Source organism: Xenopus tropicalis, chromosome 9 (genome assembly GCF_000004195.4).
Source record: "Xenopus tropicalis strain Nigerian chromosome 9, UCB_Xtro_10.0, whole genome shotgun sequence".
NCBI lineage: Eukaryota > Metazoa > Chordata > Amphibia > Anura > Pipidae > Xenopus > Xenopus tropicalis.
In genome coordinates this window covers 29,616,692-29,630,458 of record NC_030685.2, presented here as the reverse complement: position 1 = coordinate 29,630,458, position 13,767 = coordinate 29,616,692, and the positions used below count along the sequence as shown (strand labels likewise).

General features: G+C 39.9%; 1 protein-coding gene across 2 annotated transcripts in view; it reads left to right on the top strand.

Moving 5' to 3' along the window:
- micall2 (MICAL-like 2) overlaps positions 1-10,886 on the top strand; it is a 45,800-nt gene extending 34,914 nt beyond the window's left edge. Inside the window, exons 11-18 of one of the 2 annotated variants that reach the window (XM_012970552.3) lie at positions 292-420; positions 2,889-2,938; positions 4,364-4,487; positions 5,512-5,602; positions 6,049-6,122; positions 7,897-8,011; positions 8,869-8,918; positions 10,023-10,886. In XM_012970552.3, the coding sequence (XP_012826006.2) occupies positions 292-420; positions 2,889-2,938; positions 4,364-4,487; positions 5,512-5,602; positions 6,049-6,122; positions 7,897-8,011; positions 8,869-8,918; positions 10,023-10,123 (734 nt within the window). In that variant the 3' untranslated portion in view covers positions 10,124-10,886. 2 annotated transcript variants of the gene reach the window in all.
- Positions 10,887-13,767: the final 2,881 nt, after the last annotated feature.

Genomic DNA, 13,767 nt, shown 5'->3' with positions numbered 1-13,767 from the left:
AGAGATTTATTGGTTGACTTGACTTTACCAAAGGGGAAGAGAAATCATTTCTGTCAAAGCACTCCAGTATCTGCATGCCTCTTGATTTTTGTTTGGAAGAATAAGTGTTTGCTACCCTTCTCTTTCCCCCAAGTGACTATTAAATTCTCATGTATTATATTCTGTGAATGCGAGTTTATTTTACACTTACAACAATGGTATGGCCTGGTTTCTGTATTGGGAGTGTATGCATGCCTAACATGCTCTCTGTTTTACTAAATAAAAACCCTCCCGTCTTGTATGAATTTTCAGCATCATCCTCACCAACGCCTCCAAGGAAAAAACTTCTGCCGGTCAACTTGGATTTGATCAACGATTGGCCAAAACCGGTGCAGAAGTGGCAAGATGTGTCACTAAAGGATGATACCAAGAGACCAGCTGGTGAGGAAATTATTTTTATTTAGCGTTTTATTGTTATGAGTGCACTCAGTACACATAGCCAGAGTTTTTCTGTGTGTTGATATATATTATTGATTTACTATCTACAAAACTCTGTTTAAAATCTGTTAAAAGTATAATTCAATGCAATTTATTGGTACAGTTAGTTTCCAGATATAGGAGGTGCAAAAATCTGTGCATGTTAATTAAATGTGCTAAATGAACTGAAAGGAGAACCATACCCTAAATATGAATATGGCTAGAAATGCCATATTTTATATACAGAACTTATGGAACCAGCCTAAAGTTTCAGCATTTCTAATAATTCAGTACTTTAAAGCTTTCACAGGGGGTGACCATACTGGAATCTGTTAAAAGTGTCAGTGACACTCGCATGCTCAGGCTCTGGGCAGCTGTTGAGAAGCTAAGCTTAGGGGGTCGTTGCAAATTATCATCTACTGGGCTGAGTATTAAATTCTGATGCTATTTGCACTGACTTCTGAGCTGCCATGTACTAATATCTATTATTTACTAATCAGCCTTATATTGTGACATTTATATTCTATGTATACAGTATGTTGTAAGTCAGACCCTAAGCTCAGGTAAGTGACAGTGACAGCAGCACAGAGCATGTGCAGGGAATCGGCAGAAAAGAAGATGGGTAAATACTGGAGGCAAATACTTTGGAGGCACAGATCTTCCCTGCTAAAGGACTTTAGTTGCTTTGGGCTGGTACAGAAGCCTAATGCATAATGTACAACTTTTTCTAGCTTACTTCTTTAAGTTTTAGTTCTCCTTTCGTGCTTGACCAAGGCAAGTGTTGGGTACAGGGCACTTTTATTCCTGGGCATATGCTGTAAGATCTGCTAGGGATGATCTGATCATTTGGCCCTCAAGCCAATGACAGGATTATAATTGGGGCCTGTCTGGAGAAAAGTTAGTGTGCTGATGTGATCCTTTTTCTAGTGAGATTTTCCAACTTGCCAAATAGATATCTCCCTGATTTTCAGCCTGATATTGGTTAATCAGAAAAGCCCTTTAAGCTGCTGACTTGGCCCTGGAACTGTCGATTCATCAACATTTATGAGCCTGGGTATGGCCTTGTTTAGAGTGCTTCAGCTAGTTTCATATTCTCAGAACAAGGTGCAACAGGCACTAATACAGCAAACACATCACATATTGTAGCTTAATTCTGAGCCCATTTTAGCACCTAAAATTGGACTTAAGTATATATTTTCCCTTAAAAACTTGATTAATGTACAAATAAATATCTGAAATAAAAAGTGTTGTCTTTTGATAACCATATGTCTTTAAGAAACTGGAATTCCTGTCCATGGTAATTATAGTTCTTTTTGTCTGTGCACGTACTGTTAGCCATTTACCCTGCATTATACAGTATATAAATAAGCTTAGTTGTGCGAGTGAAGCCGAGAGCTGTACAACACCTCCAGCCAGTGCGGAACAGCACCACAAACAGCCTCTCCCATCTGAATCATGAGCTAGTGAACTGGAAACTTCTTTCACATATTCACTGCAAATCCCTGCCCTGTTTCCAAGTTCAGGCTAAATATAGATACAAATAATGATTTACGGGCTGTTCTTAATATGTCATGATTGTTGCGCAGAGAAAAGTAATCATCTGTAAGTAGGCTGAAAGAATGATTATATGATTAATAAGCCAGGGTTCCATTTCTCTGATTTCAAGGGGTTCTGGGAAGGCAGTAATAAACAGCGAGAGTAATTCATTTGCACAATTAACAAATCTCTATGCAGAAGTTTTGTTTCACTAACAGAGTTTAGGTGATTACATTGGCTCGTTCTGTTTCCCAGTCTGGGAAATTTGCAGCATTTGCCTACCGCATTATTCCCATGGTTTAAACGTGGTGTCAGAATGCCACATACTGCTTGCCATATCTCCCATTCATATCAGTAGGAATCAGTGGGGTGATTTTATAGTGTTATACATGTATGGGACCCCTTATTCAGAAACCCTTTATTAATTATTTATTATTATTATTTTAAAAATGGTTTACTTTGTAATAATAAAACAGTACCTTATACTTGATCCCAACCAAGAGATAATGAATCCTTATTGGAGGCAAAGCAAAAATATTGGGTTTATTTAATGTTAAAATTATTTTTTAGTGAACTTAAGGTATGGAGATCCAAATTACGGAAAGACCCCTTATCTGGACAGGCGAAGGTGCTAAGCATTCATGATAACAGGTCCCTTACCTGTAAGTGGAAATGCCTTGAATTCAGGGATTATCAGTTGAAAAGTTGATAAGAATAAGACATCTATAAAATACAAGGATGAAGTTCCCCTTAAAATGTTCAGCTTTTGCTAATGGCAATAGTTTGACTTCATTATTCAAAGAAAAGAGTTGGTCAGTTATTATAATGTTTTAATATGCCAGGAATCTGATGTTTTTATATTGCATTAACTGGATCCCCCTGCCGTTATCTTACAGCTCATTCCAGTGTGAATGAAAGAAGTAAAAACTATGCATCGCGTAACAAGGTCAGTACATGTGTGTGCAAGCAGGGCCTGAACTTCTCATTGCTGTTGTAAGTGGAGTGCAACCCCCGGCATTTTAAACACCACTGCCAGGTCTGGACTGGGATTTGAACTAGGCTCTGGCTTTTCAAGTACACAGAGGCCTAAACCACCCCCATTCAGGCCAATAACTAATGTCTGTATATGGCATGTTACAGCAGCCAAAATCCACAGATTGGCAGTCCGGGCCTGACCACTGCTAGCCAAAAAGAATGGTTTCATTGTTTTCTGCTGAGAAAGGGGTCTAACAGGCTGCCACACAAAATACTGAAATCTATTTTTCTTCAGGGGCTAATAGTAGATATTAATCTCCTTGTGTGATATAAGCCTGGACTTATCTTATCAATAAACTGCCTCTAGTTTGTTCTAACAACCCTGGATTTATATAATACGTCTCGAGGTCTGATGGGAAGTGTGTGCTATGGGTAGTAGGGTTGTACCTTTTGATTTGCATTGCACTAATGAACAGCCTTGAATTAAACAGTAAGGAAATCCCTTACTTTCTGGGTATATATTTTAGAGGGGAATTGCTATTATGAAATAAAATGTCATTCTAATCAGCTTTCCCATATACATTGAAAGCACTCAATGCCTGTCCCTCTGCTTCTCTCTGTGCTCCTTGCCTGACTTCAGAAACCTTGTATTAGAAATCAACTTCCCACACACCCAAGACTACCATTTTCCATAATGCTCTGAGCACTTCTGTGATTCCTCTTCTCATGTCTGTTAACTACAGAACAACTCTGCCCCACCCTCTATTTCTGAATGTATTTCCAATTATTCACTGCTGTAAGGCTCTTCTAATAATCTGTTTCTTAACACCTCAATCATTACATCTTAAAGGAGTGGTTTAACTTTATGTTAACTTTTAGTTTGTTATAGAATATCCTATTCTTAGAAACTTTGCAACTGGTCTTTATTATTTTTTTTTTGCATTATTTGCCTTTCTCTACTACATTTTTCCAGCTTTTCAGCGGGGAGTCACTGACCCCGGCAGCCAAGAAAAAAAAAACTATTGCTCTGTGAGCTTACAATGTTGTTATTACTCTTACTTTGTATTACGTATCTTTCTACTCAGTCCCTCTTATTCATATTTCTGTCTCTTATTCAAACCTCCGCCTAGTTGCTAAGGTAAACAAGACCCTAGCAACCAGGCAACTGCTGATGTTCCAAACTGAAGGGCATCTGAAAAACCACAAAAAAAAGACCAATTGCAGATTATCACAGAATATCACTGTCTATATCATACTAAAAGTTATATATATAAATGTATGTATGTAACTGTGGTTGTTGCACTCAATTTTGGCACACACACTGCAAAAGTACTTGTTGTCTATGGAACAAAATCTTCTTCTCCAACAAATTGACTTACTGTTGTCTTTTTTTCAGGCCCGGCCTGAATATATCCCCGAGGAGGAGATCCAGAGGCAGCTGCAGATTATCGAGCAGGAGCTGGATGCCTTGGAACAGCAGGGAGTGGAAATGGAGAAGCAGCTGCGCAGCTGTGACGGAGGTGAGACCGCACACAAGCTGTTGCCTCCAGTGATGCTCGTAGGGCTGAAGTGTGTAATTATGGCAACCTTAATTTGAAAGGGCAAAAATTAATAACTCTACAGCGCCCAACCTTTTGTACTTTTTGTTGCTGTTTTTGTCAAATTCCAGCTTCCCCTGCTATTGCTAACTTACAGCTCCCAGCATCAAGAGCACTTCTTTATTATAGCAAGCTATTGTTATTTCCTAGTGAGTATTAACCTTTGATCCCTAAAACAGCAGATGGGAAGCTGAAGCTGCACACAGCACAAATGATAAGCCCTGGTCATTGTCCCTGTACACAGTGTTATTTGTTACTGGTGAATGCTGGGACTTGTAGTTCAATCAGAGCAACCACAGGATGATCATTATATATACACAGACTATTAAGATTAAACATGATTTTACTTTAGAGCAAAGGGATAACGATCTTATTGTGGCTTGTCCTCTGCATATTTGCTGCTGAATCATGGAAGAGACTAAATGGGCACAGGTAACAATATTCCATAGCAGGTAACGAGATTGTAGGTCAACCTTAAGGGGGCAGTGTACACCTAAAACACCTTTGCTAAAAATGTGCACAATGAATAGGACTTGTGTTGAAATTACATTTTGCCTATTGTTTTGATTAAGAAAAATACTCATTTTGCTTTTCTTTTTGCCATTATAGCCCACTGGTTATTTTTACTGAACATACCTCCCTTTCTTTATAAACAGGGCAATTTGTTCAGAGCCTTCTATGAACCTTTGAATAAACAAAACCCTCCCTTCTCTCCTTCTTTAAGGAGCATCATCTGAGCAGCACATTATCAGGGGCTTTTCAGTGGACAAATTAACAGTCCACAGAAGCCTTCTGTATAATGGGCTGCTCCTTATCTCACAGCCTAACAAAGACTGCAGCTTAGGGTTTGTTTATACAGAGCTCATATCTACAACCCATCATGTATTGAATTTACTCTTTCCTATAATATGCAAACTAACTCTGGAAATTCTCTGGTCATGTGCAGATGAGTCAGAAGACACACTCATGGTGGATTGGTTCAAGCTTATTCATGAAAAGCAGCTCCTCCTGAGACAAGAATCTGAACTGAACTACATGTGAGTCTTGGGCCACAGCTTATAGCCAGGCCGACATGAAGGCTCCACACGTAGATAGAATGACTTTGTCTGGTTAGAAATGGAAAGGCACAGTTTTTCCAAAGAAATCGGTTTAACCTTTTGTGTACTGTTGGGGAACTAAACTTTTTGCAACTGAAAAAAAAAAAACAGTGGCCTCGACACTTAAGAAGTAGTGCCTCTAGTGGCAAAATATTTCTGAAACATTACAGACTCTTAAGTTACTTTTAAAAAGTGATAACGTTATAGGGAAATAACTCCATGCACAGGGTTAAAAATTCCATTCACTACATTCCTCAGAAAACATGGTGTGTGGGAGTAAATTACATCCACCCCGTTAGGCAAACACACACCTTTTTGGAGTCACATAGCTGATTTTGGTGCCAGTCTAATTTTCAACCCCTTATTTTTTGTCTTGGTATTTACAGTTCTAAACAACAAGCTTTGGAGGACAAACAGTCTAATGTTGATACTGAACTTCGGAACTTAATGAACAAGCCCGGTGAGTGGAGTTATCTCGTCATATACCGCATCTGCTTAAGGGCAGGGAGGAAGGTCTGGGCACTTGCATAGATAACCTGTATTAAGGAAGAAGAAGGCAGGCCCTGGGGCCAAAGCAAGTGTCGGGAGTGCCTCAGATTAAGAGAAAAATGCAGAACCTGCCATTCAGGTTATTGTTACAGCGTAACACCTAGACTCCCTGGAAACGTAATCAAGCAATGGCTACCCCATATCTTTAGGCCGTTGAAAAGGGAAGCTATAGCTAGAAAACAAACTGCTCCTATGTGAAAGTAAATATATCTTCATTTATATATATATACCTGCATGTTGTTTGGTAGAAGAAAGCACTGCACCTAGGGCAGTGCTGTCCAACTGGCGGCCCGCGGGCCACATGCGGCCCGCGACCCCCCTCTGTGTGGCCCCCCACCTGTCTGGCTGCTTTGATGGCTTACTCTTGTGTAAGCTTTAAATGGTATCCGTACTGTGATTAACTGCCCCCCCTGCATGGTTCACACCTCAGATTAAGACTGTAATCAGCCTGTATTGTTTAAATATGTAATTCCCTGTGTTGTTCACACCTTGTAATCTCTGCATTGTTCACCCCCTGCAGTGTTCACACCTCAGGCTCAGACTGTAATCACCCATATTGTTCCCCTGTTCACACCTCAGGAGCAGTAGAAACCCACAAATAATCCCTGCACACTACAAAAAGAACATATACTGAGGTGGTACTGCAATTAAAAAGATTTTTAATATATTGTTATTGTGCAGACTGTAGGAGCAGTGCCAGCATTGTGTCACTGTAGGCTGCCTGTGTGTGCCATACACACAGGCATCATAGGGCAAGCAGAGTATGGCACACACAGGCAGGGTAGGGAAGGCAGAGTATGGCACACACAGGCAGAGTATGGTACACACAGGCCAAGTATGGCACAAACCAGCCAAGAATGACAAACACAGTGAGAGTATGGCACACGCAGGCAGGGTAGGGAAGGCAGAGTATGGCACACACAGGCCAAGTATGGCACAAACCAGCCAAGAATGGCACACACAGTGAAAGTATGGCACACACAGGCAGGGTAGGGAAGGCAGAGTATGGCACACACAGGCAGGGTAGGGAAGGCAGGGTATGGCACACACAGGCAGGGTAGGGAAGGCAGAGTATGGCACACACAGGCAGGGTAGGGAAGGCAGAGTATGGCACACACAGGCAGGGTAGGGAAGGCAGAGTATGGCACACAGACAGGGTAGGGCAGGCAGAGTATGGCAGGTTTTTTCTGTACTACAACCATTAATATGGGTATGGTCATGTGATAACATGGGTGTGGTTTCAAGTGGGTGCGGTTTCAAAAAGGGGAGTGGTCAAAACTGCCTTCCATTATCGGCCCTCCACCACGTAGGTCGGAAAAATTCCGGCCCTCGGAACAACAGAAGTTGGACAGGACTGACCTAGGGTAACAACACTATTTGTTATCATCTGATTCTGCTTCCCCACAGGCTTGTATACTAGTCTGCTGCAAAGCCTGTAGATACTTTTTACCTATGAGCCTTGCACCACCAGCATTTAAGTGTTTAGGGGGGAATGCACTTTATACTGAGGGAAAGCAAAATAGGGCCAATACAACTGCATTTGGACAGTTTCTGACCCTGTCCTTCTGCAGGGAACAGATAAATACCTTCCAGGGCACTGCATTTGCTATTCCAGATTTACTGCAAATTCTGTTCGACCCATTTGTGAATGTCACAATACTGAATGATAACACAATGTGTTTTAGATGATCTAAAAACCCCAGCCGATAGAGAAAGAGAGAAGCAATTACTGGACCAATTACTGGTAATTGTCAATGACAGAAGTGGAATTGTAGAATGCTTGGACGAAGACCGAATCCGGTAAGTTGATTATTTGCTTGACACACTATGCACTTGAAGGTTAAGGGCATTGGCAGATTATTTTTTTTGACGCTCCCAATCTCTGAACCAATAAATAGTTCAGGGGTACCAGTTAGGGTTGCCGTGCTGCCATACACGTACCAAAACTGTTTCATATGATTTTATCAGTGTCCCTATGACCAGTTTAGGCTATGGCCACACTGGGCTGTCTTTCAACCTGCTCTGCTGCCCTCACTAACAGGCACTGTGTTGGCCTGGTTGCAGATAAATAAAGCAAATTCGGTGTGAGAACGTGCAAGTATGCATTTTCACAGGCTTACTTTGCCCCAACATACAGCAGCCATTTGTTTTCCCGCTTTTATATGGAAAAGATCATTTTAAAGGAACCCCAGCACCCACAGACCGTTTTGCAGCATCTCCATTGTTGCTTCCTTGCATCACTCATTAGAGCTCTAATCAATAAAAGGAAAAAACATTGTGCGTAGGAGTTTATTAATTGTAAGTGACATTCTTTATTGCCCTATAATTAAAGTGATTTTTTCCTCCTTTCCTTAGTAAGCTGCTATGACATTTTAACTGCTAAAATTTTGGTTGTTGGCTCTGTTTAGCCTAAAGCCTTGACAGCAGTTCATGTTGTAGGATAATACACCTAGCTCTATTAATTCCATATTAATGCAAGGAGATCCAATTGATATATATTGGGATTATTTAGAATTTATACTACCCTTTTCCTTGAACGATTTTGCTCTGAATTTTTTTGCACAGATCATGTTTCTTGAACTAAATTTCTCCTCCCCTTAGAATGTTGATTAAAAAACCTAAGCTCTTTTTTTTCTTTCTTTCTTTTTTTCCAACAGAGAAAAGGAAGAGGATGAAATAATGGAAGCCATGATCCAAAGGCACTCAGGTAAGAAACAGGTAGAGGGCGGAGTTTATGTTTCAGGTCAGCTGTGTTGTTCTTGTATGTATGTATGTATGTATATGTATGTATAACTTTATTTATAAAGCGCCACAAGGGTACGCAGCGCTGTACAGTCTTACAGAATACAAAATTACACACAGGGAGGACGAGTGATATAATAAATAAATACAATAAATACATATATATATATATATATATATATACATATAAGTGCCATGTGGTATGAGATACAGTAGGAAGGAGGTCCCTGCCCCATAGAGCTTACAATCTGAGTGGTTGGGTAACATACAGGCACAAACTGGAAGGTAAGAGTGCACCATGTATGGGCATTTGTCCTTAAGCGCAGGACTGGGCAAAATAATGTCTTAGTGCTCCAATACACCACACTAAGTTAACAGGCAGTGCAGAAATGTGACAATTCCTATATAAAGCATATTATATATAAATGGAGCTATTTTTTTTACCTGTGTAAAGCCACATATAAATAACTGTGTATGGAGGGAGGCATAAATAGTATTAGCTCCTACATTATATGTGCTGTGTTTTTGCTGTGCGCAGGGGCATAAATAGACATTACTGGGCCCACAGCCCAAAGTTCAAGCACCCTAAACCCTTGGAATAAGATATTTCTCATTATAGATACATTTATTTTTCTTTGCATCTAGGGTTTCCGGGTAAATAAACCATTTTTGTCTAAACAGTAACAGCACAGTAACAGTGCTACGCTGGATCCCCTATACCTCCTGGGCAGCACAGAAGCCACAGGGTTTTCTTCCTCCTGGTGTCATGAGATATCAGTGCATTGTGCCCCAAGAAGTAACTTGTGTTGGCCCTGTGTCTTTTTGACCCACATAAAAGTGCTTAAGGGGCTTATAAAAAAAGTTTGCCCTTGTCTATAGTAACCAGTAAACCCTCAGCTTTCACTACTCAAGAGAAGAAGAAGACTGAAAGCAATATGCTGACCGGATGCCCTTGTTATTATATAACATTGCACAACTGGCTTGTTTAGCTTGAGGACTGATATGAGTAATATAAAACACACAATATAGATACTTTGCACTTCATGTTTTTTTGTTCTGTCTGTTCTAGAGAATCATCAAAAGGAGGCCAGTCCAGAGCCGAACCTCAAGAGACGATCCAGGTTTAGCTTTTCGGGCCTTTTTAAGCCAAAAGATAAAAGTAAAACTTAACATGTGGATGCCTTTAGCCTGATGAGCGATGAAAGACAATCAGCAAATATAATCTGGCATGCTGCTCCTTGCAGAATACTGGAATTCCCATGAGTTCCTATGTATAGAAACTCCAGAATGCCAAATGCTTGCAGCAGCCTTTGTATAATGTCTTTATGGGGAAGAGAGATTGTGTGTCTGGCAACACACTGGTTAACTCAATGCCTCAGGGCAAAAGATGCCCGCCTTTGCCTCCTGGCGTCATCTATCGGGCATGTACCTAATTCCACTTGTATACAACTTCGCATCCTGTAATATTGTAGTGCGTAAAATGCTTTCGATTTGGAGAGAGACTTCTGTTGCTTATACCCTTTCAAACACAAAAGAAGTCATTTTGCAGTTGGAGAGCGTCACTCTGAAGCTCAATTTCTATGAAGATGGCTCATAAGCTCAGGCTGATGATATGCTAAGCATAACTTGTTACAGAGACTCAAAGGAAAAGCCATACCAGGGACGCTACTTATTGATTCTGATCCATGCTTATGGCGTTCCTGGGGTCAGAGTGCCTGCGTGTATGGAAGTAAGCTGTTAAACAGCCATCAATAAAAAGCACTTTTTCTAGGTCCCTGCTTAGGACTGGATCCCACACAGTGTCAGGTTTGAGAGCATTAAGAAAATTACCCTTTATTTTTACTTTAGGTAGCTGCTTTTAATAAAGGTGTTATTGTCACAATGGTGTGGATGTTTATTGCATTAAATGTTAAATTGATACGCATGACCCAAATCCATGACTCTGTATCATTAGTTTGTATCATAAGCGTAACTAGGAAAAATGTTCTGCGGCCGCTGCTGGGATGTTTTCAGGCAATCTGGATCATGTCCCAATGTCTGTCAATGTGTAGACACAGAATGACTCAGTATGATGATCATATGTGACCACGTTAGCAGAGCAGATGCTGAAATATTTAGTTATTGCCTCTAATGGTCAGTTTGATCATCCACATGTGGCCAAACTGGCTACGAATCAGGCCATAAGATTGGGTCAGACTGGCCGTGTGTTGCTTGTATAACATGGTCTGTAAAGTTTGGGATTGAATATGTGCATATTGCTCCAGATACAGCAGTAATAGAATGCATTGCTTTTGAGCTGAGCATTAACATGGTGCCGAGAAGTTGGTGCATATTAACCCCCATAGCCCTTTATTGTAATGCAGAAAGCCAGAAAATCTAAACCCAGACTGACCATTAATGCAGAGCTAAGAAGCCTGTACATAATACTCCCAGATTCATCATTAAAACGGTAAAGTGGTCACTGTAACCCTAAAACAGGTATAGCTATAAATTCATTTTAGGCCCACACTGTGCTGCCTGCACTAATTGCACTAAGTTTGCCCAGGTGCAGTAACCATAGCAACCAATAAGATGTTTGTTTTAAAACAACAGTTAATGCTACCTGCTGATTGGCTGCTATGGGATCCTGCACCCGTAGAGAGTTTTATTATATAAACCCATTAGCCTTTTATGTAAACCTTGTTGCAGATTTGGGAATCCAGAATATCGGCTATGTCCTCCTGTAGTGGAATGGAATCTGGCCGTATATATGAAAGGCCAAGTAATAAATACTTTATCTTGATGGCAAAGTAATGTGATTCTAAAGCACAAAAGCCTTGATAGTACAAATACGTCTTAATGAATAATCCAGAATTCATAATACAGCAAGATGGAGCTTCCTTCAAGTGAGTCCATGAACCCGAATTACATGTGTACAGTTTTGTTTGCTTTGGCAAATTATAATCTTCGAAAGGGATGAACCATAAAGGGCAGTAGTGGTAGCCTGTGATATAGGCATTCAGCCAGCAGATGGCAGTATAATACTCTTCAATGCAGCACCTTGCGAGTCTTCTAAAGCAAAACCAGAGATGTTTTAAAACTTTGTCCTAGAAAATAGAGTTGGAATAATGTCTCCTAACGTAAACTTTTCCATTTATCATGCAGTAAGAATTTTATTTTTGTTATGCTCATTTTTATTTTTAAGTGCATCTTTTGCTATAACATGTGATTTATTGCACAGACTGCTGTCTCTACATAAGGTCCATCAAAGTGGAGGTTTTTAAAATGAAAAAGGCTTTTTTATAGTTAGGAAGCTGATGAAAGCACAATGTGCCCAAGTAGTGGCTGCACAATTCAGAATCTAGCCAGAATTTAGCCAGTTATAGAGCCATATTTATGGGCTGTGGTGCCCTCTACTGTTCATGTATGGAAAAACAGTGACATTGAAAACTGAGAAGCGCAGCTTTATCTTGAGGAAATATCCCATAAACTGGAATTCTTTCTGAAAACCTTACTGGATAAATAACCTTATACATATGGAACAGGGATGATATCCATGCCGGCATTAATAGCTCTTAGTCTCCAATGTACTGTACATACTTTATCTCAAATCCTCATGTAGACTGTAAGCTCTTCAGTAAAAGCTGTTAAAAAATAAATGGCTAGTTTTTCCGGGATAGGTACTAGTGTCTTTTACCTTTTAAACCTGATTCTTTTGCATGTTATTTTGCAAGAACCAAATAAAATCAATGTGTGAAGGCAAAACTTTAGAAAGTGAGCCATAATCAGGGTGCTTTGTGCTCTGCCCAAACCAGATTAAGAGATGGAGCTACAGCTCTAGTCTTTGCCAAATGGGCCCATTAGAGCTGGAGCCTTGTTTAACCCATTAGTGCCAGGCACACACAGCACAGGACTGAACCAGAACTTCCTTTCTACAGCTATGTTAACTTTACTGTTCTGTCGTCTGTATTTGTATGTGTATAAATACAAAATGTGTGAATGTAAATGCAGATTTATTATGCTTCCCTTAACTTGTGAGCTTGTTCTCTTGGCCAATTATTCTTAAAATACAGGGACACTGAGGGCCAACATTTTACCATTTTAATAATGGTGGTGGGGGCGGCAAGATACAGTGCGTTTTCTTTGCAGACCTCGGAATCTATTGACTTTGCCACTTTTTAAAAACTCCTCCAATTTATAGAGCTCCTACACTGGTTTTAGGTTGGTTTTAGAGTATTTATACAGTATATGCACAGAAGGGACCCCCTACATATTCAAAAGCACCTCACTGACCCCCATCATTTATAGATATAACATGAACACCCCCACACACAATTGATATACAGGCCGCAGCACTGCTATAAGCACAGCTTGGGCCATTTTTTTGTTTGTACAGACCCTGCAGGGATTCGGAATATATATATATAATCCTTTAAAAGTTAGCTTTTATTGAACTATATAAAACTTAATACATGGAGAAATAGGACCTATTTCTCCATGTATTAAGTTTTATATAGTTCAATAAAAGCGAACTTTTAAAGGATTCCCAGTGTGCACCGCTATACCTGTGGACTCTATTGAAATTGCTTGAATCGGTAGCACCTGGGTCAATTAGCCACTTGCTAAGGAGTGCTGAACCCTCTTGGTTTGTATATATATATATATATATATATATATATATATAAAAAATATATATATATATATATATAACAAAAAAATAAAATATATACATATATATATATATAGTCTTGCAAAGATTGATGACGATCCTGTGGTGATCGAAACGCATAGATGGTATGCTGAAATAAATCACTGACCTGATTGATGCTGTAGCT